The following is a 27,150-nucleotide window of genomic DNA, read 5'->3' as shown; positions in this document are numbered from 1 at the left end:
TTATATTATTTTTTGTCTTAGTTCGAGGAGAGTATGTTGTTGAAATACTATTTTCAACTTACCTAGGGTTAATCTCCCCCCCCCCGCCCCGGCCCCCTTCGGTGCATTTACGATACTCATTTCAAGTACAGTTAAGTACATTTGTGTTCCATTTTGGGTTCTTCCCTCCTATGATTATTCTTTTTTTTAGTATGTGAAACATTAACATGGTTTTAAAAGAACTGTGTAAAAAGATAGGCCAGGTTATTTGATTACTGAGATATAAAACTTATGGCTTTTAATTGTTTGTTCTTTTAGGGAATCATCTAATACTTCCTATTAGAAGAAATATGTGAAATTTCCTGCGAACCTGTGAGAATTTCTTCCTTCGGCCGTTTTTTGTTCTACTTACTGGGCAACTTCCTCAGAAGTTCCTTTCTGATGCCATGTCCTGTGGCTCGCATCAAAAGAGGAGTTTGTCTTCATGAAGATTCCTAACATTGGTAATGTGATGAATAAATTTGAGATCCTTGGGGTTGTAGGTGAAGGTAAGTTTAGCATTCCTTGAGTTTTTGAGCAATGTACAATTATACCTACCACTAAAAAAGTTAATAATTCAGGTCCTTTTAATTTAATTGGCATCAATTTAGACATGGGCCTAAGAGTAAGATATTAAAAATAAAATTACTCTCAACTCTTTGGTCTTATTCTCCAATTGAAAGTTAATAACATTTTAAAACCCCTTAAAATTTAATAAATCAGGGATTTCTTGAGGCTGCCTTCATTTAATTCTTTTCATTAGGAATCATGGTTTCTTTAGTCAATAATTTTTTGGCTACATTTTATTTTTATATCAGCTAGGCTTATTGTGAATAACTTAAAATTTATTTATATAAGTTAAATTTTACTTACTGCATGGTAAATAAATAAATAACTTCTATTTGTCTTTGGGAATGACAAACCACATTTTATAAATTCTGAGGCACACAATTTAGTCATATTGTAATATCTTTGAAATTAGATGTATGTTATAATCAGTAGCTTGTCATGGTTTAATTGGCATCATTGGTTAGATGAAATATGGTAATTCATTTTTCGTAAGTCTTTCTGATTTTTTATTCTTAGTAATTTTTGCTCTTGACTTAAAGATAACTTTATGGAGATTTTGATAAATGATTCTGTTAATGGGATAAGTGACTCTACTTACGGTTTCTTAGCATTTATATCTTTAAAGTAAATGTTAGAGAAATTTCATATTTCAGAATTTTCAAATAAATTTTAAATTTCAAAAGAAGTTTTAAAAATTTACCAGTGTGAAGAGTAAAGCTGTTTTAGATTTTAATATTAAGTTGTCAAATCCTTTTCAAATAAATAAAAAGGATTGAAACACAGTTTAATCATTGGGTACTTGCTTCAAGGTCTGAAGTCAAAACCATGTTAGGGGAATGGATCCTTCTTCCTTCACTAGTCAACTCCTTTTCCTTCTCTTCATTAATATTAATTATGTAAATAAAATTTATTCTCCTTATCTTACCTACTATCTGTTTTATAATAGCTGCCATTTTGTTTAGTTGTTGTTGTTTTCCAAAAGTATTACAATTAGAGACTTAGGCAATAAACTACTGACTGGAGAATGTCACTTCGTAGAGTATAACACGGCTGGAATGTTCCAGATTCTGGTCCTAAGTTTTCTGGATCATAACCTTGTTTTTCTTTTTGTACCTTTAAGTGATTATCTTCTCAGGGATTGGCTCAGATGAACTAAAACTACCAGACTGTTGTATAAGTCAGATTATGTCAGTTTAAGTTGTAGTCAGAACCATCACTGCTATATGTTTTTTTTCTTTGTAAACTACCTCAGATGCTTTTTGACTAAGAAGTACACACATATATTAAGGAAATTAAAAACCGTCAAGCCAACTCTAAATTCCTGTAGCCTAGTCAGTGCATTTTTACCCCACTGAAAAACTGGCATGAGGACTGGATGATTGCCTATGATTGTGAAGCTAAGTTGGATGCCTGTAACGGCTGGTCCCATCCTAACTGTGATAATAACATTCATCCATCTCCACTAAAGTGGGGGAGACTTGTGTTCCCCTAGACTCTGTTGGAGACACAGTTCCCAATTTCATGTCTCTAAAATCCCCTTCTCATAGATGCATGAGGCTTTGCCTGTCTGTTAATGTCAGTGTTCTTGACATTTCTCAGTTATCTATCATACATTACCTTTTGATTCTCCTAATTAGATTTTTACAATAAAACTTTAACCTCAGTTTCCTGGGTACCTTGCTGTCAACTCTGTGCTCTACCTCTAAGGAAGTAGTTGAATCTCATCAACTACTTTTATACCAAACAAAGTGGGAGTGGGTGGCTATAATTGGCCAGAGATTCTTGGACTGTTTGTGGCCTGTGCCCTTGAAATGAGTATTTATGGCAAAAATATATCAACTCCTACTAGTTATTAATTGGAATGCTGAGGTCCATACTATTTTGCCAATCAGGAAAGACATTCCAGTGTCCTGGAAGAGGATTTAAATGTCTGCTAGGTTACATAACATATTTGGTAGGCTCCATGTTTGAGCTTACTATTAGGAAATCACTACTCTTAAATTTTAAGTTTCCAAGAACCTCTTCAGTTGATTTTCATTTAGTGTTAAAGTTCTTGTGCCCAAATCTTGTCTCCAGAATATTTTAAGCTTCAATTTAAAAATGTCTCAAGTGAAATTTTCTTTCAAAAGAGAAACCTTTAAAAATACATGTTGAAGAAATGTGTTGCTTATACTTGGTTTATAAAAAAAATATATAGTAATTATCCATGCTCTCTTTGTATGTAGCTCATTGCATTATCACTGCAGAATATTGTCATTTTAGGAATCCTTATTATAACACATACTGATAACCAATGTAAACATAATAGAACTTCGATTTCTACAAGAGCTATAATTGGTATACTGCTGCTAACTATTTACTTCTTTTTATTAAAGGAGCCTATGGAGTTGTACTTAAATGCAGACACAAGGCAAGTATAAGAAGAAAATATTTTATGTGTTTTACTGTTTTGAACCTAATGCAGTGTACTGTGCATGTGGGCATATCGTTAAAACTGTCTGGCTATAATGATGCTGCTTGTTGAGTAGAATTAATATGTGAACCCAGAGAAAGGAGACTACTTTGGGACAAGTTTTATCATGATTAGGTAGTCATTAGTTCTTTACAATCTTCTGCTATTTTTTCAGCTGACCTATGTATAGGTGCAAAGCTGCCTAATGGGAAGAGAAGAGGTGGTAGGGAAGAAATCAAAGCAGTGATGAATTTATGTTCACTTACTTAAGAACAATGAAGAATTTCATTCAGTCAGTATTTTTCATGTAGACTCAATAATTTAGAATGCTTGATGGATCTGAATCTAGACTTTGAAGGATATAGTGGATAGGTATTTGATTATAAAATAGGGCTTGGGATAATAGTGTATGGTTATGATTATTGGTTCTAGTTGGTCACCCTTGAACAGCCTTGAAATGAATCGTGTTATATACATTATTTGACTATGATAATAATCAGCATTTATTTAGGTAAGTTATTTCAAATTTCCATAGCTGTTGCTCAGTGGTGAGCATGTTTTACTCAGAGACTGACTTTTAGATGGTAAGTATTCTAATATTGAATTATTATGTTGTACACCTGAAAGTAGTGTAATGTTGAATGTCAATTATACCTCCATTTAAAAAATATGGCAAGAGTTGAGGCGATAAGAAATTTTGACCTTATCTAAGCTCTCCTTCTGCCTTTTATGTAAAAAAAAGTTTATTAGTTGAATATATTGTTTTTATCTTTCCATATACTTGGTTTACTTGTTTGTTCAAGTATGTGTGTTACCTGTAGTAAGAAGTGGTTCACACTGCACACTGTCAGTGCTGGCAAGATGGGCCCAGAGTGAAGGGATGGATGAGAACAGGCATCTCTGCTCTTGGGAAACCAACTCTAAATGTGAACGTTGATTCCTAGTGGCTATATGTAGGGCACTTTGAGTTACAAACATGAGTAAAACATAGTTTTCTTAACCTTGTATGGCTTACAGTTTGTCTGAAGAGATACTTTAAAAAATGAGGTTGCATCTAAAAATCTCTTTTTACTGCCCTTCACTAAGTGAGGGACTCACAGGCCAGCTCTTTATTATTTTTTCCTTTCATGCATCTAAAAAGTTATCGCTGGATGGAAAATTTAAAACATAAATTAGTGCCTCACTCAGAGTAATAAAAACTCTTTTTAGAATCTGCAGCTGTTTAGTCATTAGACCTGTTATAGTATATTCTTTTTTCAGCTAGAATCAGACCTTCAAATCTTTACACCTTTACCCCAAAATAGAGAATTTGATGCTTTTGGTAAGATTTATGCTTCAGGATCAAACAAATGGGTTACCACGAAATCTCATGTTATAGTTAAAAATAGATATAGTCCTTTCTATTGTATCATTATATATAGAATAATCATGCCCATGTATTTCGCATACCTTTTAAAAATTTAACAAAATGCTTATAAAAATGTATGATTATTTATGCGTAGGTGGGCGTCGTGATCACTTATGCATAAATTTGTTCTCTTTTTGAAAGGGCTCACTCTGGGTGTATATATAATTAAATAATTCCTAACATATTGTATATTTGAGCAAGACTGAAAGAAAGTTACATTCTTAATTTGTGTACCATTGCAAGAAATTTCGATGTCATGTTTATAAAAAAGATATATCTTGTCTTTTGTGAACACAGTAAATGTTGTGTTCACCAAAGGCCAGTCAAAGACCGTACTTCTTAGTTTACTGAAATAAATGCTGCCCAATTAAAAGAGAAGAATGAAACGGTACTCTCTTTTTGATGGATTCTGTTTAATTGTTTTATATATATATACACACATTGGCATGTATGTGAAAACTCTTAGCAACGACTGTCCAGCTCTTTATGGCGCTTTATGACTACTCGCATTTGGAAGACCTTCTGATTTAGACCTTTACCCTGAAGATATCTATTGCTGATTTCTTTTTTTAATTTGCATGTCTGCTTTGAAGTGCCTGTGAAAGGGGAGGCATGTTTTACAGCATACTTTTTCTCTGTAGAAGCCCAAAGGTCATCCTCACTACAAAGTAGGGAGAATGGAATGGAGATGAGATTAGAGGAAGAGGGTTGTGCAGCCACATAGAGGCAGGAGAGTGATGCAGCTGAGCCCAGGACAGGGAAGTGCTGGTTCATATAGTTCGTTTCCTGTGGCTGGAGTTGACTTATGAGAAGTTTCTGTTTGTTGTGAAGTAATAGGTGCCATATGCTCTTGAGATAGTGAGTTATGCAACGCCATGAACTATCCAGTGTTAAGGTATAGCCTATAAGTATTCAATTAATAATAAAGTTGACTTAAACTACAGAACCAAAAGTGAAGGACACTGCAGAGAGCTGGTGCAGAGTAGTAGGTCCCTATGGAGGGATTAAAGACAATCCCAAAGATTTGTGGCAAACTGGAAAACCATTGGTATCATTTATTTGACTGAAAAACTTATAAAGGGTGTATAAGTTTGAGGGGAGAAATAATGAACTTGGCTCTCATAATAAAGAATAAAATGGCCTCAGAATACTGAACCTGATATTAATAAATACCACATATTGAGCATTTACCATGTGCTAGACACTCCAGTAGATGTTTTACATTTAACCCCACAACAACCCTACTCTTATTTCCATTTTCCAGGTGAGGAAACCAAGTCATAGAGAGGTTATATAACAGGGCCAAGATTACACAGCTGGTAAACTGGCTTTGATCTGACTCTGGAAATAGCTAACTCGAGCCTGAGGTGGAACTGTGAAATGATAGGAACCTTCCAAGAGGGAGTGCGGAGCAGAGTGAAGGGCATGCTTAAAATGGTCAGACTGAAAGGAGAGGGAGGCTGACCTCTGGAAAGCAAGGAAGAAAGGTTTTTAAAAGTGGTATTCATCAATAGTGTAAAAATCCATAAAAAGATCTGTGATGTTGAGGGGTGACTAGATAGATCAGTTTCATTTAACAGTGCCATTTGTTAGTGGCCTCTTGAAGTGAAATGGTACATTGAATGCCAAATGCAAGAGGTTAGTGAGAGAAAACATGAATAAAATCTGGACTATGCCATTTCTCCCCTTTGAGATTTAAGAGATTGAGATAAGAGTAGGAAGAAGAGTAGATTTGATGAAATATTCCCTAGTTAGAAATGCCCTTACCTCTCCCTACTAAAAGGCATTCTTTGGCTATTTGCTATTACTTAATATTCACAATTTGTCTTTTGCTCTGAAGCTTCCTTTTTAGCAAGTATTATACATTTTGAATTAGTGATTCCTCTTTTTCAGATTAATTTTGTTTTTCCACCAAAAAGCTAAATGATGATTTGGTTACTTTTTATTTTTCAAACTAAGAAGATATTTGAGGAAAAGTCAATGAACCATCACCAATTTAACCTATTATTTATAGTCTGCCACCTCAAACCACACAGTTATTTTCTATTAAAACAAAGTTTCTATTAAAACTTTTACTTTTTCAGTTTTTTTCCTACGGTAAATAAAACTAATGTTTTTGTTTAATTTTTAGTTTTACGTTTTACTTGTGAATTGAGTTTTTAAAACAAAGCTTAAAGACAGTCAGCAATGAGAAACTGAATATATGGGATTAATTATATTATTTACTTTGTCATTACTTTCATCGTTATTTAAGTAAGAAGTGTGATTTTTTTCTTTTGCTTTTTGTGTGCAAAATTTTTAGCATTTGAAGAAAATTAAAGAGAGACAGGGTTTTTCATAAAGATTGTTAGAAGCCGGAAATATTTCAGTATTGATTATTTTGTCATTTTTGAAGTAATTACTCTCTCCTAAATGGCATTAATTTACTGCAGGTTGTAGAGATTAATGAGATGCCAATGTTAAACTGGACTTCAGGTCAGGAACAAAGATAGTAGGAATCATTCATGGGGGAAAACACCTTCCGTTAGCTCTTACACAGGCACTCATAGAACCATATTTCTGTGTAATTTCCTTTCTTGACCTGGTTTTTGTTGCCGATCCAATTAATCGTGGAACAGTCTCTGGAACACTACAAGAGTCTCACTAAAACCGTCCTTTTTGTATTGTATTTTGTGTTTTCAATTCTGCCAGTCTGTTGATATAGGAAAAACGACCTATGTTTCTGTTGTCTTGTTATCAGTAAAAGACATAATGGCTCGTGTGTCAATTTCCAGGAGAGTTACTTCTTTAGGGAACTAGAAGATTTTGGGGGTTTTGCAGGCGTCCTGGTTGCCTTTATCCTCATCATCCTAATCTGGATTTGTTTTGTTGTTTGTTTTTTAGTAAATGCGATAAGGGAATGGTCATATTAGAACTAGCCAGTTAGTTCTGCATGCATTGTCTACACAAAGACTTGACCTCATTCACCCTTCTTACAGTGACTGTTCTCGGTTCCTAAATGATCACGGCCCCACCCACCACCCACCACCCAATCTGGAGGATGAGTTGTCTGGGGTACTAGATGGACTTTAAAGCCCCCTTTTCTGCTAATCGTAAAAAATAATTAGTTCAAAGAAGAGAGCATTCTTCCTACACCATCTTAACATGAGTAATTTCATTAGTCTCTGATGAAGTCTGTGCTTGAGATTTATATTGGCTTTTTAATGTGATTTTTTCCCCCCAAAACTTCAGGAGCAAAAATTAGTATGAATCATTTTTCTATACAGGCCTGAAATATATAAAGGAGTGGATAAAAGCAGGTTTACAGTTCAGGTGGAAAATAATACAATAATTAATAAATAATAATACAAGAACAAACTTGCATACTCACACCTAGAAACCTACTGTTGCCCACCCTTATTCACTGATAATATAAGAAAAGGAGCTGATCAACAAATGCCCATATAGTGGGCGCTCCTATGCATTGTTGAAATCAGTGACTGGAATGTAGTGCATGGTGATCTATTTCTACAAAAAAGGAACCCAACTCTGAAATACTATTAGAAGCTATACAATGCTTTTGAGCTTTACTACTTCTTAATTTAAAGGTTTGTTTTATAAGTTAAAGCATTTTAATTTTAAAAATTAAAAATTTTTTTCTACCTCTTATACTTAATAGCACTGTGTTATAGGCATAACCTTATAAAATAAAATTCAAACAAATACCTGTTGAAGAAAAATCTATTGAGTGTCTACAAAATGTCAGGCAGTGTGGTAGGCACTGGCTCTGCAAAAATCAATAAGATGTAATTTCTATTTTTGAGAAATATAGTCTAGCATGTATAAATGAACAAATATAAGATCATGTTTTGTTTGTCAGGAAGCTTAAAATATAGCTTGGGAGAGAGAAATCTGAGAAAAGATTGTAGTTGAAATCATAGTGTGAAACTTTTTCCCATTTTTTAAATGAATTTTCCACTAAAGCCTTCTTAGAAACAAACTCATATCACTAATAAAGAAAAATGCCTTTCCAGATTATCTTTAAAATCAGTGTGTTGATATCCACAAAATAGCTTACTGGACTTGGGATCACATTGAATCTGTAGCTCAAGTTGAGGAGAATCGACATCTTAATAATATTGTGTCTTCCAACCCATGAGCATGCAATATTTCTCCATTTATTTAGATCTCTGCTTTTTTTCAAAAGTTACGTAGTTTTTTGCATACAGATCTTGCAATTATTTTGTTAGATTTATACTTAAGTACTTCTTTTTATTTTAGTGATAATGTAAATGGTATTATGTTTTTAATTTTAAATTCTAATTGTTCATTGCTGGTATATAGGAAGCAATTGACTTTTGTATATTAACCTTGTATTGTGTGATCTTGCTAGAATCGGTTATTAGTTTCAGGAGTTTTTGTTTTGTAGGTTTTGGGGAATTTTCTTCATAGATAATCATGTCATCTATGAACAAAATAGCTTTATTTCTTCTTTCCCAATCTGTATACCTTTTATTTCCTTTTCTTGCCTTATTATATTTATGACCTCTAACACAATATTGAGTACAGGTGGTGAGAGGGAGACATCCTTGTCTTGTTCCTGAGCTTAGTGGGAAGGCATATCGTTTCTCATCATTAAGTATGATGTTAGCTGTAGGTTTTTGTAGATGTTATTTATCAAGTTGAGTAAGTTCTCTCTATTCCTAGATTGCTGAGAGTTTTTATCACAAATGGGTGTTGAATTTTGTCATATGCTATACTGTATCAATTGATATGATCATGTGATGTTTCTATTTTAGTCTGCTGATGATGGTAGATTATATGAATTGATTTTAGAATGTTGAACCAGCCTTGTACATCTGGAATAAATCCCATTTGGTCATTGTATATAATTATTTTTATACATTGCTGGATTTGATTTGTTAATATTTGTTGAGGATTTCTACATCTATGTTCATGAGAGATATTTGTCTGTAGTTTGCCTTTCTTTTAATGTCTGTACCTGGTTTTGGTATTAGGGTAATACTGGCCTCATAGATTGAGTTAAGAAGTGTTCCTCTGCTTCTGTTGTCTGGCAGAGATTATAGAGAATGGGTATAATTTCTTCCTTGTTTGGTAAAATTCACCAGTGAAACCATTTGGGTATGGGACTTTTTAAAGGTTATTAATTATTGATTGAGTTTCTTCCATATTTGTAGGCCTATTCAGATTATCTGTTATTCTTTGTGTACATTTTGGTAGTTTACATCTTCAAGGAATTGGTCTATTTAAGTTAGATTTGTTCATAATATTCCTTTATTATCCTTTTAATGTCATGTGGTGGTAGTGATGACTCTTTTAATTTCCGATGATAATAATTTGTGTCTTCTCTTTTTTTTTCTTGGTTAGCCTGGCTGGAGGTTTATCTGTTTTATTTATCTTTTAAATAACCTGTTTTTGTTTTCATTCATTTTTACTTCTGAGCTCCCTTTTTCAATTTCATCAGTTAATGCTATAATTTTTATTATTCTTTCTTTCTCCTTGCTTTAGGCTTAAGTTGTCCTTCTTTGTCTATTTCCTAACATAGAAGCTTAGGTTACTGATTTTTAGGTCTGTTTTCTTTTCTAATATATGCATTCAGGGCTATAAACTTTTCTCTAAGCACTGCTTTTGCTGCATTACACAGATTTTGATTTGTATTTTCATTTAGTTCAGAATATTTTTAAATTCCTCTTGATTTTGTCTTTGACCTACATTATTTAGAAGTGTGTTTTTTAATCTCTATATACTTTGAGATTTTTCAGCTTTCTTTTTGTTACTGATATCTGATTTCAATTCCATTGTGGTGTGAGAATATACTGTATATGATTTTTATTCTTTAAATTTTGTTGTTTGTTTAAGGGCTCAGAATTTGGCCTACCTTGATGAATATGTCATGTGAGCTTGAGGAGAGAATATGTATTCTACTGGTGTTGGATGAAATAATATATAAATCTCAAGTAGATCTTGTTGATTGATGGTGCTGTTCAATCACCTATATCCATACTTATTTGTTTGCCTTATGGATCTGTCAGTTACTAATAGGGGGGTGTTGAAGCCTCCAATTATATTGGATTTGTCTGTTTCTCTTTTCAGTCCTATCATTATGTGCCTCCTGTATTTTGATGCTTTCTTGTTTGGTGCGTACATATTATGGATTGTTATGTTTTCTTGGAAAAATGTATCAATTTGTAATGCCCCTTTTTATCCCTGATGCTTTTTCTTGTTCTGAAATCTGCTTTGTCTAAAAGTGATACAGCTACTGCAGCTTCCTTTTGGGTAGTGTTTCACAGGGTATATCTTTCTTCATCCCTTTGCTTTTAACCTATCTGTAGCTTTCTATTTAAAGTGTTTTTTAAATTCACTCTGATATTCTCTTTTAATTGGCATATTTAAAATGATATTTGGTATATCAAATGTGATATTTAAATCACATTTGAAGTGATTATTAATATATTTGGATTAATATCATCTGTGTTTGTAACTTCTGTATTTATTATATTTCTTACTTTTAAACAAAAAGTTCACTCTTTTTCTGCCTTCTCTGATTTTAATTGACCATTTTTATATGATTCTATTTTCTGTCCCGTCTTAGCATGTCTATTATACTTCTTTTAAAAAAAGTTTCAATTGTTGTCCTAGAGTTTGCAATATACATTTACAACTTATCTAAGTCCACTTTCAGATAACTCTATTGTGCTTCTCAAGTAATATAGGTACCTTATACCAGAATTTTCCCAATTTCTTCCTCTCATCCCTTATAACATTGATGTCATTCATTTCATTTATCCATATGCTGTAATCAGCAAATACATTGTTACTATTATTACTTTGAACAATTATCTATTAATTAAGAATAGGAAAGATAGATTTTATTTTACCTTTATTCCTTCTCCAGTGCAATTTTTTTATTTGAGTAGATCGGACTTTCTGATGAATATAATTTTCCTTCTCTCTGAAGAAGTTTTAAAAACAGTTTTTACTATGCAGGTCTACTGGTGACAGATTCTTTCTCAGTTTTTGCTTATCTGAGAATGTCTTTTTCCTTCATTTTGGAAGGATAATTTTACTGGATACTTCTAGGTTGGTTGTTTTTTTTCTTTCAACATTAAATATTTCAATTCATGGCTTCTGACAAAGAAGTCAGATGTGCCCAGCTGGCCTGGTGCAGTGGTTGAGCGTTGACCTAGGATCCAGGAGATCACAGTTTGATTCTTGGCCAGGACGCATGCCCGGGTTGCGGGCTCGATCCTCAGCAGGGGACGTGCAGGAGGCAGCCGATCAATGACTCTCCCATCATTGATGTGTCTCTCTCTCCCCCTTTCCCTTCCTCTCTCTGAAATCAATAAAGACATACTAAAAAAAAAAAGAAAAGTCAAATGTACTCCTTATCCTTGTTCTCTATAAATAAGTTGTTTTTCCCTCTGGCTTTCATGATTTTCTCTTTTGTTTGGCTGTCTGCAGTTTGAATGTAATGTGTTTACATGAAGATTTTTTTTTTTTTAATTTTTTGTTTTTAAAATAATATCTTTATTGATTTCAGAGAGAGGAAAGGAGAGGGAGAGAGAGAGATAGAAACATCAATGATGAGAGAGTCATTGATCGGCTGCAGCCCGCAACCTGGGCATGTGCCCTGACCGGGAATCGAACCCTGATCGCCTGGATCCTAGGTCGACGTTTAACCACTGAGCCACGCCCGGCCGGGCTACATGAAGATATTTTGGTGTTTATCTTGAGGATGTGTGGTTTGGTGCCTGTCATTAATTTTGGAAGATTCTCTGCCATTATGCCTTCAAATACTGCTGCTCCCTGGTTTCCTCACTCTCCTCCTGGTATTCTAGTTACATCTTTCGTAATTGTCCCACAGATCTTGGATATTCTCTTCTGCTTTTGAAAAGTTCTTTTTTCTCTTTTCATTTTAGCTTGGGAATTTCTATTGACATATCTTTAATTTACCAATTCCTTCCTTGGCTATGTCCAATCTACTGATGAGTTCATTAAAGGTATTATTATTTTTTTGTTATAGTGCTTTTGATTCCTAACATTTTCTTTTAATTCTTCATTAGAGTTGTAGATGCTTACATTACCCATCTGATCCTGTATGTTGTCTACTTTTTCCAGTAGAGCTCTTAACATAGTAATCTTAGTTATTTTAAATTTCTTACCTGAAATCATCCTGGATTATCCCCAGGTCTGTGCCATATCTGAGTCTGGTTCTGATGCTCTCTTTGTCTTTTTCTTGCCTTTTACCATGCTTTTTAATGTTTTTTACAAGCCAGATAGGATCTTTTGGCTGATAGGACCTAAGGTAAATAGGCCTTCAGTGTAAGATTTTATGTTAACTTGGCTAGGAGCTGGGCTATGTTCAGTGATTGTTGTGGGTGTAGGTGCCAGAGGTTTCAGTTTCCTTTAGTGTCTATATATTTTTTTCTTTATTTTCTTCCTGTTGTCTTTGGGTTTCCCTAAGAACTCCTTTTTAAATAAAGTTTGTTTCTTGCAACTTTTTCACTTGTAATCCACTATTACTGTACTAGGACCCTGGTGACGTGGTGGTAGAGTGTGGGGCTGGGGACATCTTCTGTAATCCTAGGACCAAATCTTAGTCTTTTGGTGGGCCTGAGTCCTGGACTGTGACCTTAATTTCTTAGTCTTCCTCTCCTCACCCCCTTGCTTTTAGGTGAAACAAGAAGGCTATACGGGGCTGTAGTTGGCTAATTTTCCCTCCCAGGACAACATACAAGGCTCTGGTAAATTTTACTTTGGAGTGTTGGCCTTTGTTATGGATAACATTCTGGGCTTATTTCAAAGCTGTTGTTTTTCCCCTGGGCATACTTCAAAATGGTTACTTACCATTTCCCCTTACCCAAAAGGGAGAAAATTTTTATTACATCTTCACCCTGGGTGCATTCAAAATTGTTACTTTTCTTTTCCTAAAGGGGTGGAGATCATTCTTGGATCTTTACAGTCAGAATCTGGTGAGGTTCCTGGAGGTAAAGCCACAAGAGTGTGGAGGCCCTCCTGAGACTGGGCCCCCAGGAGTTCTTACTCACAGGCCTTTGTCAAAATTACCATTTAAGTTTTCTTCCCAGTGATTACTCTAGCACCTTCTGCTCCAGGTAAGCTGATCTTGGATGTGAGTCTATATTTGCTCTCTCCAGATTTCAGGAGTTCAGTTGCCCTATGCCCTCAATTCTCTGACAGGCCTAGGAAAAGTTGTGGGTTTTCAGTTTGTTCAGGGATTTTTTGTTGTTGTAAGGACAGGAGTGGCGATATGTAAGCACTTTACATGTTGGAGCTGAAACCTGAAGTCTTACATTTATAATTTAAAATTGGGACTATCTTGTCCAGTTTAAAAATAGTGTTCAGCAAGAGACTTTTAAGTTTCCATGAACCATTTGCTTAGCTGAGATGAGTCATTCTCAGTTATTTTCATCCCTTTGAATCTCAGATCTGTATATTTTCAAAGTGCTCAGTAAGAACTTTTTCGAACAAAATATATGAAAAACTTAAGAACTTTATGTAGATCTATAAAGTGCTAATAACGATCCTAAATTATCTAGAATTATTGATTTTCTTCCCTCACCCCAACACTATTTTTTGTTTTATCAGATACTGTCTATAAACCATGCTAAAGAAGTTTCGTGGGTTATTTTCTTTAACCTTCACTTATTATTTTACCCCACATATTTCTGAAGAAGTAACTCAGTTTTCTAAGGGGCTTTGAAACCTCTGAGACTAACCACTGTTTAAATTGGAAAAACTAATGAAAATAAATGCCTAAATCTTATGCTGCCAACAATTTATTTGCAATTAACCTTGAAGAATATAGTAATTATCAACTATGGATCTTGGTGACTTTAGCTTAACAATATTACTTTCAGAATCTGTGTGATAGAGGACAATTTGACTCAACTGTGTTACTAAAGCAACCGAGAAAGACTGTGCACTTTATAGCATTATAATTTGATTACTTACTAAAAAATTGCTGTTGGAGAGACTTCAGTTCTTATCCTTGGAGAACAGTTGTAACCAACCTCGGGAGATGGAGGCATTTTAAATTACATTAACCTTGCCCCTGTTGATGTTTCATTTTAAGTTTTATTTTTTCTCACTGAATCAACTGTGAGGAACAGCCATTAGAGCAAGAAACAAATTAGCTGCATGATATTTAAGATTGCTTATTAGTTGGCAAATTCATGTTATCTTTATTTTAATAAATATTTTCCTGTTTTAATTTTTCTAATTGTTTAAAATGAATGTCTTTGGGAATTAAAGATTACTTTAAAGAGGGAGAATTAAAATATTAAGTATTATGAATATCTTAGTATACTAAATAAAATTTGTTTTAAAAAGGGATGGGTTGGTGCTGTATTGAAGGACTTGGTTGAAAGTAATTAGTGTGTGTGTTTTTTTGCCATGTAATCAGTTAGCTGCAGTTCATTTTAAGGTAAGATCCATTTGTCTAGCATAATGTGAATTTGAGGTAGAAAGCTTTCTCTTGGCTTTTGCTTAGAAACATTTCTTATAAAGAAATAGGGCTGTTGGGACGAAAGAAAGAAAGAAGAGCAGATCTTCAGTAATGACAGTTATGTGTTGTGCCAGGTTCTACCCACCCTCAACAGCTTGGTGGGTGGTATCAGTGTTGCTCCTACTGAAATTAAAAAAAAAAAAAAAAAAAAGCTCTAGGTATATTTTAATAATATTCTAGAAGAAACCTACAAGAATGAACACAGTATATCAATATTTTATTCTTAACCATAAAGCCTCCATGTGCTAACAATACAACTAAAGATAATGGCCCACATTCAGTAAATATGCATTTAAGTTGAGGCTCCTGTTGGTAGGGACCTGACTTCGAATTGCCAGAGTAAAAGGAGCCACAGCTCCTCTTTTTACACTCTGATCTTGCTACTTCCTGCTAAGGAGGATGGCAGCTACCCTTGCAAAGTGCTCCTTCATTCACGACAGCATTCAGGACCACAGCACCAGCATTGATCATCTGTTCCCTCTCCAGAGACTCTCAGGACCAGTCCCATGATTCTTGACATCCTCTTTTACATTTTGTCACCACCAAAACTCACTGGCTGCACATTAACGTAGAATCCTCATCCCTGCACTGCTCTGTACATTCCTGAATCGCATCCTGTTCCCTAGAGCCTCCAACTGCCATCAGCCATTTCTCCATGGCCTTGGTCTCAGTCCTGCCCCAGCCTCACAGTTTGCCTCTGGGCTTCTCTGCTGCTGCCAAGTGGGTGCCTAACATAGCTCCCTCTGGCACCAGTCTGCTACCTCTGCCCTCAACCTGTAACTGTGCTGCCAGCCTTTGGGCTCCTTGAGTACAGTGATTTCTTCCCTCTTCAATTTTTTGCCCATGCTGCTTTCTTCACATGCGGCGGTTTTACACTCCACCTGGCTGACTCTGTACAGACTGATCTTGGTTTCTTTGTATTAATCTCTTGTCGGTGCCTATTTGTTTCCTTCTTGGGACTTATTTAAATTTGCAATTGTATATTCACTTACTCAGCCTTTTTTATTAATTCTAAGATGTATAGCCCCCCCCCCCCATTTCTGAAATTGGGGCACATGTTATACTGGATGCTTGGATTGCTTTTTGAATGGTAAGTAAAATAATGGTTTATCTTACAGTGCGTTGTGCCTTAGATTTAATGAAATACTGCATTTTAAGTTCTATTTCCCCAAGTCCATTATGAGTTCCGCGGGAATTGGGTTTTACTCAACAGTAAGAACCAGTGCCCAGTACAGTACCGGGCACCTAGGTAGGCACTGAATAAAAAATGCTTGAATGAGTATCATCATCTGTTTGGGAGATGATGACCCTAATACACCTGAAGATGAATCAGTCAATATATGCATGTGAGCTGTTTAATTCAGTTTCTGTGTTTGAGTCCTTGTCTTTGGAGATATTTTTATTCAGTACTCCGAAAGGGACTTCTAGATGTGTCTGTTTTGCTCCCCCATTTGCGTCACTTGTGCCATTATCAGTATATGTACATCCTTATTTAAGAGTATTTACTCACCATGTATGAAAATGAACCCACTTAAGCTTTTATCGGGTGTCAGCAACTGTCTTTCATTAGGAGGAAGAATGAAGAAGGGTACCAAAGAATAGCAGACCTCTAAGCCTGGCACAGTTTTGAGTGCCTGAGCTCCCGTTTTCACTTTACTTCACCCTCCAAGGAGGGCAGCCGCTGGCCTGCCTACCTCACTTCTTTCAGGTGAAAGGACGGCAACAGGCAACGGGAGTGATTGGAGCTCCTTAGGCCAACTCCTGGACAGGATTCAGGGTTACTCCACTGCTGCAGAGAAAGTGTGGCTCTCAGGTCTTTTCATTTTTTGAATCCTGTTACTGAGGACAGTGGTTGAATAAGCCTGGGCTGAGGATTTTACCTTTTGTTGTAACACTCGACAGCCTCATTGTGAAAGCGTCCGCCGTGAAAGTCCTTCCCAATGTCTCGTGCACTTCTGGGTCTTGCAGATCACATTTGTGTCTGTCACCACACTCTTGTACCTAGTGCAGGTGTTCTCTGTGATGTGAAAGAAAGAGAAGTTGAGCAAGAAAGAGGAGGGACTCCAAGTTGCCCAAACCGAAGGTGTCATTGTTGAGATGCGCTTGCAGGTAAAGGAAATAAAAAAATTCAAGTATGGCCCTAGCCAAGTGGCTTAGTTGGTTGTAGTGTGGTCCTGTATACCAAAGGGTTGAGGGTTCAATTCATGGTCAGAGCACGGACTTAGGTTGTGGGTTCAGTCTCTGGTCAGGGCAGGTATGGGAGGTAACTGATCACTGTTTCTCACATGGATGTCCCCCCCCCCTTCCCTTCCTCTGTCCCCCTGTCTCCTTGTTCCCCTTCCTCTCTCTCTAAAAATCAATGAAAACACATCCTCCGGTGAGGATTAAAAAAAAAAAAGTTCAAGCATGGCATTGAAGAACAAGGCAAGGTGGAAATGAGAGGAGGCCTGCTGTGAATCTATACAATTAGTACCTTCTTTAAGTCTGTCTTGAAGGTGGCCTTCCTGCTGACCCATGGGTTCAGCCTGAATGAGGTTTACACTTGCAAATGAGACCCTCGCCTGCGGCAGGTGGACTGCTTCCTTGCTCACCCCACAGAGAAAAGCATCTTTGTCCTTTTCACGCTGGTGGTGTCCTTGGTGTCTCTTGATTTGAACGTCATCGAACTATTCTCTCTTATTCAAGGTCATTAAAGACCATGTGAAGGATCTGGAGAGTGAGCCCTTACCATGATACTTCTGGTAAGCCAGGCCCCTCCAGCGGCTACTCACCAACTCTCCCTTTCTGTACCACGTCCACTCCCAGGGACATCTGATTTCTGGGAACAGAAACAGTTCTTCCTGCCGCAGTTACAACAAAGAAATGAGCAAAATAGTGCTAATTACAGCACATAGCAAGATTGAATAGGGAAGGCAGGAAGCACCATCTCTAACTCAGGCGTGCACAGCCTTTTGATTTCTCTCACGAGAAGCAGAATTCTTAAAAAAAAAAACCCTAGCTACTGGGCATAGCCATTGTAGACCAGCAGCCATTCTGCAGAGCCAGCAGTCATGCCAGCAGCAGTGTAATGACCGAGAGATTTAGACCCACGCTTGAAAGCATTCGGATTCTGCTCAATTGTTAAAGAAAAGGAAGGTGCAGTAGAGAGTGAGTGTACTTTTGTTGCAGTGGAGGTGGTGCTCAACAAGCTCATTTGCTAGGCTTAGCAGACATAAAGCCATTAGACTACCAGGGTTCTTCTGGGGCTCCTGGAGTAGGAGGGTGGAGAGAATGATTAACCAAGGTACATGTTGGTTTTTAAAGTGGTTGACTCAAAGAATTTACATTCTAAATAAAACGTAGACTAGGTGATGCATAATAAGGCCTTTTTCTTTCCCCTGCTCCCTTAGAATGGTTCAGTGTAGGTGAAAGTGTTATATACTTGCCATGTATTGGTGCAAACAGATACAGTATAAACTCATGAACATAGATAAAATAGTGCACACACAGTGTTCAAATTTGAGCCTTTCTCATAGATTTTGTGGTGTGGGCCCATATGATGTTTCTGTTACATAATTCCTATTGTGAAAAAAGTAAAGCACTCCTTTTCCTAACCCTCCCCCTTCAGTGTCTCCTATTATGGATCCTGGTTCTGTTCATTATGACTTGTTCTGTTTTGTCGAAAGATGTCCTGAATGATTTCCTTTTCTGAAATGTAATCATTGATGCTTGAATGATAGAATTTAGCACAGTAAACAGCACTCATTAATGTGAGAAACTTAAAAGAAATACTTAGAGCTGTACTATTAAATGTTCTCCCATGAATTTTCCAGTGACTGATCTTGGCATTATCCTACGTAATAAACCTTACTTAAACAGTATTTCAGATTTTGTAGTCTGTGTTTTGGGGTGATCAACATTTTTGATGTTTTTAATAAGATTTTATTTGGAATGCAAGATAGATTGAAAGAGATTTGAGTATTACCCATGTAACTAATTTGTTTGAAATTACACTAAAGAAATCTAACCATTTCTCCATATGCCTTTTTTAAAGCTCTTCACAGATGATTGGTGAAAATCCCAAGCTTAATACTTTGTTATGGCGTGAGAGCTACACAAGCAGTTTTTTACAATGAGAAATACTAATTAAAAATTTCACAGTAAGCTACTGTCATGTTCAGCTTTATTGCAGGCAGTGTAGACCTAGTCCATCATATATTCTAGAGAGTGTTCTTTATTCAGTGAAATTTTAAGAGAGCACCCACACGTCTGCCTCCTCTGAGAGCTTCTGACTGCACTGGTCTTTCCTAGTCTTTTGACCTCTTCCTTGGTACATCTTAATCTAAGCAAAATACACTAGAATTGGATTTGTAGAAATGGAATTGTGACTACATTATAGAAGGTTTTAGTATTGGCATCTTTCATTACATGTAGCAGGGTGACAGATATACCCACTACTTCCAGATGTGCAAAAGTAGCTTCTTTTTTCTTTTAATTGATCTACTCTTCATCAGAAGCTCCCTCCCACTCCACAGGGCACTAGGGGAAAGAGAAGACGGGGACAGCTTAAACATTAAACCTGTCAATCCACAGCATCCTGCTCTGACAGTTTATACAGTGTCATTTGAAAAACCCAGTCTCCTGGTTCAGTGAAGTCTTTCAGATATCCTCTCAAGTCCTCACTTCCTTTTTCACATTCATTTTCACATGTTGCTCGCTTCATTTTCTTTAAAATTTTTATCTTGAGATAATTATCTATTTACATGCAAGTTTAAGAAATTCCCTTCTATACTTTGTTTTCCAGAGAGTTTAAAATCACAAATGAAGAATTTTGTCCAATTCTTCTACTGCATCAACTGATATGATCATATGATTTTCCTTCTTGTGGATATAGTTTTCAGATGTTGAATCAGCTTTGCATATCCGGAATAAATCCATCTTGGTCATGATACATGGTTATTCTTTATATATCACTGGGTTTGATTTGCTAATATTTTCTTGAGAATTTTTGTGTCCGAGTTCATGAGAAATGTCAGTCTATATATATATAGTTTGTGTTTTTTTGTGCTGTCTTTGTCTGGTTTTGATATAAGTGTTTGGTAGAAGTCTCCAGTGAACTCGTCTGAACCTGAAGCCTTCTTTTATTGGAAACTTTTAAATTGCAAATTCAATTTACTTAATAATTATATGACTAAGTTGTTTATTTCATCTTGGTTAAGTTTGGGTAGTTTTCAAGGAATTGATCCATCCCTTCTAAGTTGTCAAATTTATGAGTGTAAAGTTTGTAATATTTTCATATTTTTTTATTGGCTACAAGATTGTAAGGGTCTCTCCTGTTTCATTTCTGATATTAATGATTTTTGTCCTTTCTTTTTTTAGCTTTATCAGTATTGCTAGAGGTTATGAATTTTATCAATCTTTTTTGCAGAACGAGCTTTTGCTTCATTGATTTTCTCAATTGTTTTCCTGTTTGAAATTTCATTGATTTCTGCTTTTATGTTTCCTTCCTTCCTTTCTGCTTTGGTTTATTTTTTTTCTAGTGTTGAAGTAAGAATTTAGATTATTGATTTGAGACCTTACCTCTTTTCTAATGGATACATTTAGTGTTATAAATGTCTCTCAGTACTGCTTTAGCTGCATCCCACATATTTTGGTATAATGTATTTTCATTAAGTTCTGTGAAATTAAAATTTCCTTTGAGACTTCCTCTTTGTATGATGGCTGCTTTGAAATCCTTGTCAGATAATTCTGACATCTCTGTATCAACCTCTCTTGATAGTCTTTTCTCACTCATGTTGAGGTTTTCTTGGTTCTTCGTATGATGTGGTTTTCTACTGAAATCTGGACGTTTTAGATATTATGTCAATAAACTTTGGATCTTATTTAATCTTCTGTTTTATTTGTCTCCTTTGACAGTGCTCTGGTAAGAGAGGTGGTGCCAGCTGGGGATGGTAATTCAGTTTCCTCATTCCACCTCCCTTGACACCACTGGGGAGCAGCTCCTTGTTACTGGTGTGGGTTGGAGTTTGGTTCCCCACTTGGCCGCTGCTGACCACCCCGGCTAGGAGGGTCACGAGTGCCTTGTTACTGCTCTCCAGTGGCCTCCACTGAAACTACCCTGGCAGGGGTTTGCACATACTCCTCGCTCCGCCTTTACTGGTATGAGTGGAGCCACAGTTTGCATTGTTTCCTTTGGCTGGAGTGGAGTGGTTATCGTCTAAAAGTTTTCCGTCTTGTTATACTGCTCTTTCCTGGTCCTTTAACTTGAGAGAGCAGGCTTTGGTTGGGGCTACTTTGTGCCTAGGGGTATTTGTTGAAGTAGTTTTATTAGAGTTGCTTTAAAACCCTTGTCAGATAATTCCAACCTGACTCATCTTGGTGTTAATGTCCCTTGTTTTTTTCATCCAAGCTGTGACTTTCATGGTTCTTAGCATAAGGAGTGATTGTTTATTGTATCTTGGTCCTTCTGGATATTATGAGACTTTTTTGTTTACCAGGCAGCCGCCCTGTTGAGGGCCAGGAGGACATGTACGCTTAGCCTCCTGCTTGGTCCCCCTGACAGCACCTCCACAGAAGTTTTGTTCTTACTCCCACTGCCTTCTTGTAGACGGGTGATATGGATGTTCAGCTCCTCACTTGGCCCTGCTAACACCTTCCCAGTGAAAGTGGACCACAAATTCACACTGTCTTGTTGCCTCTGCTTCATCCTGCAGACACCACACTGGCAGAGGGGCCAGAGTACTATTCCCTGCTGCCGGGGATGGGAGGAGAGGGACATGGAAGATGAGCTGACTGATCTGCCAACATCACAGGCTGGGATTGGGTGCACTGCCTGCTTCTGCCAGGCAGGGACTGGAAGATTAGCTCCCTGTTCAGCCCCACCAACAGGCAGGGGAGTTGGAGCTGCTGCCTGCTTCCTCTGAGAGGAGAGACCAAGAGAGACAGAGAGAGTAACAGAATAAGAGTGTCTACCCACTGAAACCTCAGTGGGGTGGTGGTATAGTTTTTCTGTTGATGTTTGCCTGGAGTAGTGTGTTGCCTAAAAGATTTTTGTTGCCCTAGTTGTTTTGGATCAGTAGTTAGAGCATCAGCCCGAGGACTGAAGGGTCCCAGATTCGATTTTGGCCAAGGGCATGTACCTTGGTTGCAGGCTCTGCCCCAGTCGGGGTAAGAGCAGGAGGCAACCAATTGATGTGTCTCTCTCACATCGATGTTTCTCTCTCTATGTCTCTCTCTGTCTCTCTCTCTCCCTCTCTCTCCCTCCCTCCCTCCCCCTCCCCCTTCCACTCTCTCTGAAAAGCAATGGAAAAAATATCCAGGGGTGAGGATTTAAAAAAAAAAAAAGGTTTTTTTGTTAGCCCATCTTTTTCCTGGCCTTTTGGCTGTTGGAAACAGGCTTTTCTTGGCACTTTTTTATACTTGTCTCTTGTCAGTTCCAGGTTAGGGCTTCTGTAGCAACTCTATCAGGAATACATGGGAGACAGTGAAGAAACTTGAGGAACTCACTGCCATGGCCTCCCTCAAGTCCCAGTGTCCCTAGGCAGTCGTCTTCCTGTTCTTGTTTGTGTGTTATATACAGGGATTTTTAGTTTTAAGAGGAAGGGTCTGGGAAGAATAGGGCTACTCCATCTTTGCCAAAACTGGAAGTTTCCATGTGTGTGTGAAAATTCTGTAAACAACCATTTATATGATAAAATCATCAGTTCATTCTTCATATATACTACATATCAGGCACTGTGATTGACCCCAGGGACTATAGATAGGATTGAGACATAGTCCTTACCTTCAAAGACCTCACAGTTTTGTAGAGGTCAAAGACCTGGGAAATAGATTTTTTATTTTTTAAAAAAATCTTTCTTTATTGATTTCAGAGAGAGGAAAGGAGGGGGAGAGAGAGATAGAAACATCAATGATGAGAGTCATTGATCGAGCCCACAACCCGGGCATGTGCCCTGACCGGGAGTCGAACCCCGATCGCCTGGATCCTAGGTTGACGCTCAACCGCTGAGCCACGCTTGGCTGAGCAGAAATAGATTTTTTTTAAAAAATTTATCTTTATTGTTGAAAGTATTACAGATGTCCCCTTTCCCCCCCTATTGATCCCCTCCACCCCACTCCCACCCCACCCCCAGGCCTTCCCCATACTGTTGTCTGTGTCCATGGTTTATGCATTTATGCGTATAAATTCTTTGGTTAATCTCTCCCCACTCACTCCCCCACCCCTACCTTCCCTCTGAGATTCCTCAGTTTGTTCCATGCTTCTATGTCTCTGGATCTGTTTTGTTCATCAGTTTATTTTGTTCATTGTATTCTACACAGTGAGATCGTGTGATACCTGTCTTCCTCTAACTGGCTAATTTTGCTTAGCATAATACTCTCCAGGTCCACTCATGCTGTCCCAAAGGGTAAGAGAGCCTTCTTTTTTACAGCTGCATAGCATTCCATGGTGTAAATGTCCCATAGCTTTTTTATCCACTCATCTACTAATGGACACTTGGGCTGTTTCTAGATCTTAGCTATTGTAAATTGCACTGCTATGAGTATAGGGGTGCATAAGTTCTTTCTGATTGTTGTTGGGAAATAGATTTTTATTTGCCCTATGACACTCAGGTAGAAAACACAATTCTTTATTTTAGAAATAAAACTAAATCCAGCTCCACAACACCTGGTTGTGGTATTAAAGCTCCTTCGCCTGCCATTGACTCATAAGCCTCATTGCTTTATGAGGTATCAGGCAAATGAGGTAACAAAGCCTTTGTTGTTACCATGGTTACCGTTGCTTGTTACTCAGGTTACCATTAAACCTTTGCCAGGAGCTCCCCTCCAGTGGTTTTTGTTTTTCTGGCCCCAGCTCACTAGGCTGTGGAGCTTAATGATCAGACTGGAAGAATCTCTTGAAGGACCACCTCTGTCCAGAGTTCTGGACACCGCTCTGCATCATGCAGAAGCCGCAGTCCCCTGATCCTCCCAGTCCTGGACGATCCGCCAGTCCTGGAAAACCATCAGCTCTCCTTGACGTTAGCCTGTTGGTCAAGATATTCAGCTCTGCAGCTTCGGTGAGTCTGGGCTTTATACTAGTAAGGACTGTTAGTTCTCCCCAAGGGCAGAGGAAGCCCCTCAGGGACAAATCCCGTGCTCTGAGAGTTCCCTGGAAACTTGTTGGTGATTTGGGAATGCCCCAAAGTAGAACTTGTTGAGCTTTCTCCCTGATGGTAGTAATAAGGGCAATAATATTGAGCATTTTACTTGTATCTTCTCATTTCAATCCTAATAGCAACCTCAGGAATGAGTGATATTACTAGACTCAATTTTCAGAAAAGAAGGTTACTTGCCTAAGATTATGCAACTAGTAGTGGTGGAGCCAGGATTCAAATCCAGGCAGTTTGGCTCTAGATCTGAAGTTCTTACCCTTCTTATGGATGTGTAACAACCTTTGAGTTTCACTTTGCTTTATTGTTATTTGTTTGAAATCAAGATTGAGTCTGAAAGAAGTGCTTCTTGGCTTCTAAAAGGTATCGCAAAATTAAATGTAATTGCAGAATGCTTCTAATTAGAAACACTTTGTTTTCTTTCTTATGAAAACATAGTTCTGGTAACAGGAATGTGAAAAATGACTTAACCAGTTCATATCTTATATTTTAAATTATTTGGAGTATAGTCTTTTAATAACCAGATTTTCTTATTTGTTTCTGAAACTAGGAAATAATAATTTTGTTAGAAATTCCTGCCTTTTTGTTCAGTTGTTTAGGGCTTGAGAGAAAATTTAACCAGATTATTTTTATTATACACATTTTTCTGTCACATTTCTTTATACATTTGTGATATTTTCTATTGCTTTAGGTGCCCCCCCCCTTTTTTTTTCAAATACAGGTAGAATAACTAGGAGGACACGATTTATAGTCATTATGTAAATATTATTCATGCCATTAGACTTAAATCCTACTTTAGGGGCTTATTGTGAGGCAGTTATAACGTAGCCAAGTTCCTCTGTTCAGAAAAAATTCATGCTGCCATTTTCCGTGCCTTTTCAGTGAAAATGTTTACATTTTTTTATTTGTTTAAAATGTGGAATCAAATTTCATTTACATACATATTCTATGTACTTGGTAGTATACTCTTAACAATTTGTTCTATTCCTTATAAACAGTGTTGAATAGAAAATTTTTGCCATGTTTTGTTAGAGAATAATGTATAATTTCTCTCAAAGTCAACTATTAATTGGTATTTTTTCTCCCATTGGCTCTTCTTTTTAAATTAAATTTATTGGAGTGACATTGGTTAATAAAATTAATAGGCTTTTACCGTTGGTTCTTAAATTTCCACAGGCACTTACCCACTGTGATTTATCTGAAGCACATATCGTTTTCAAGTTATGTTGATTTATCATCCATGCCTGTTTAAATACATTCTTTGTTAAAAAGCAATGCTAAATTAATTATAGGAAATTTAAAAGCTAAAGCTATATTTTATTGGCACATCTTTGAGTTAGTGTTTGAGGATGTATTGTCAGTGTTTAAATTTAAATTTTGTATTCTTTGTTCACTATCGAATACATTTTAAGTCCAATGATTGTCTGATTGTGGTTGTTGATTGCCTGCATTTGGCATGCCTAATTAATGCTATTTTGTCTCAATTACTTGATCACTAGAAGTAGAATTTTCATTTTCTCATTGTTATAAAGTAAGGGCAAAATGAAATAAAATTTTGACACAATTACACGATAACTACATGACGTGATGGTTAATATTACTAAAATGAAATGCTGTCTGGCAGACATCATTACCATGTACTCTTCGAAACATCCAGTTATTTGCTGACACTATAGTCTGAGTTGGGTGGTTTGCGAGCATTTGTATATAGTGTCCGAAAGTGTGGGTTATATGAAAGTCAAGTAGATGTCAACTTTATATGATCTATAAATATGGAACTAAATTGTTTTTTAAGTTCACCTGTCTCTGTTGAAAAGAGTTGCAATTTGCTCTACCAGGGAGGATTAGTGAAAATTTTTCTTTGGGTGCCTCATTTTTCATTGTGATAACTACATTTTATTTTTTGAACATTTTATTAGTTCCCTAACCTATAATATTAATATAGGGTAGTAATTTATAAATTTATTGAGGTATAATGTATAATCTACATACAAGAATGTACTTATATACAATAAGATGTACCCATTTTAAGTGTACAGTTCTCTATGAAACTAGTTTCCTCAGTTCATCACTGTTACATTCTTTGACATTTTCAGCCAATTTCCTTTCAGGTAGGTATTGATCCACTAACAGTTATGCTGGGCCATATTAGAAGTACTTACAAAGGCTTTCTGGGTGTGTGGCTTGTTTGCATTATCAACTGAATGGCCCTAGACATTTACACTTTTTATTCTTATATTTGTGGCATTCAGAAGTCAGCCATCCATCTGCCCCAAAGTCTCACAGTCTTACTGGATGTGTTCACTTTTAATGTTCAAATATTCAAATAAAAATAATTCAAGTTAAGTCTCTGGGCATTCCAGTGGTCTCCTTAAAAATGTAGCTTACTAAAAAAAAAAAGAGCCTGGCCAGAGTGCCTCAGTTGGTTGAGCATTCTCCTGTGTACCAGAAGATTGCCAATTTGATGCAGGGCACATGTCTGGGTTGCAGTTCGATCCCTGGTTGGGGCATGTACAGAAGGCAACCAATTGATGTTTCTCTCCCTTCTTCTCTCTAAGCATGTCCTCAGGTGGGGATTAAAAAAAAAAGAAGAATGTAGCTTCCATTTTCAAGAGAGCCTCTCCTTTTGATTTTTCTCTTCCCACCAAATTCATGTTCTTACAACTCACCTCTAGTGGATCTTCCCTTCTTTCTGTTCCACATTAGCCCAAACTTTACCCCCTTTCCTTCATTTCCCCAAAGTGCTACTCATACAGGATGCCTGCATGTTTGTAGCATGCCTGTACTGAGGATTCAGTGATCATGTGGCCGCACTGTAAGCATCATAAGCATTAGGTTGTAACTATTTCTGTCACTGAGAATGTCTCATATCACACAAATGTTAGATATTAGTAGTTATGTGACGTCTCTGTTTCATATTTTGTCAAACTAGAGGAAAGCTTACTAGTTTTGTCACAGAATGGAATAGAGGTGATGGTGAAGAATAGTCCTTATTGTTCCAGGTGGAGAAATAAATCAATACGTAATAATTTTTTAAGTTAGTAAGCCT

At 36.8% G+C, this 27,150-nt stretch overlaps 1 protein-coding gene across 2 annotated transcripts in view; it reads left to right on the top strand.

Annotated features, from left to right (window-relative positions):
* CDKL5 (cyclin dependent kinase like 5) overlaps window positions 1-27,150 on the top strand; it is a 148,696-nt gene that overhangs the window by 55,075 nt on the left and 66,471 nt on the right. For both annotated transcript variants that reach the window (XM_081126620.1, XM_081126619.1), the window contains exons 2-3: window positions 298-527; window positions 2,964-2,998. In XM_081126620.1, coding sequence (XP_080982746.1) covers window positions 464-527; window positions 2,964-2,998 — 99 coding nt within the window. In that variant the 5' untranslated portion in view covers window positions 298-463. The remainder of the gene's footprint in view (window positions 1-297; window positions 528-2,963; window positions 2,999-27,150) is intronic.

The sequence above is a fragment of the Miniopterus schreibersii genome (genome assembly GCF_964146895.1).
Source record: "Miniopterus schreibersii genome assembly, chromosome: X".
In the NCBI taxonomy this organism is placed as follows: Eukaryota; Metazoa; Chordata; class Mammalia; order Chiroptera; family Miniopteridae; genus Miniopterus; species Miniopterus schreibersii.
This window is presented reverse-complemented; position numbering and strand designations above follow the sequence as displayed.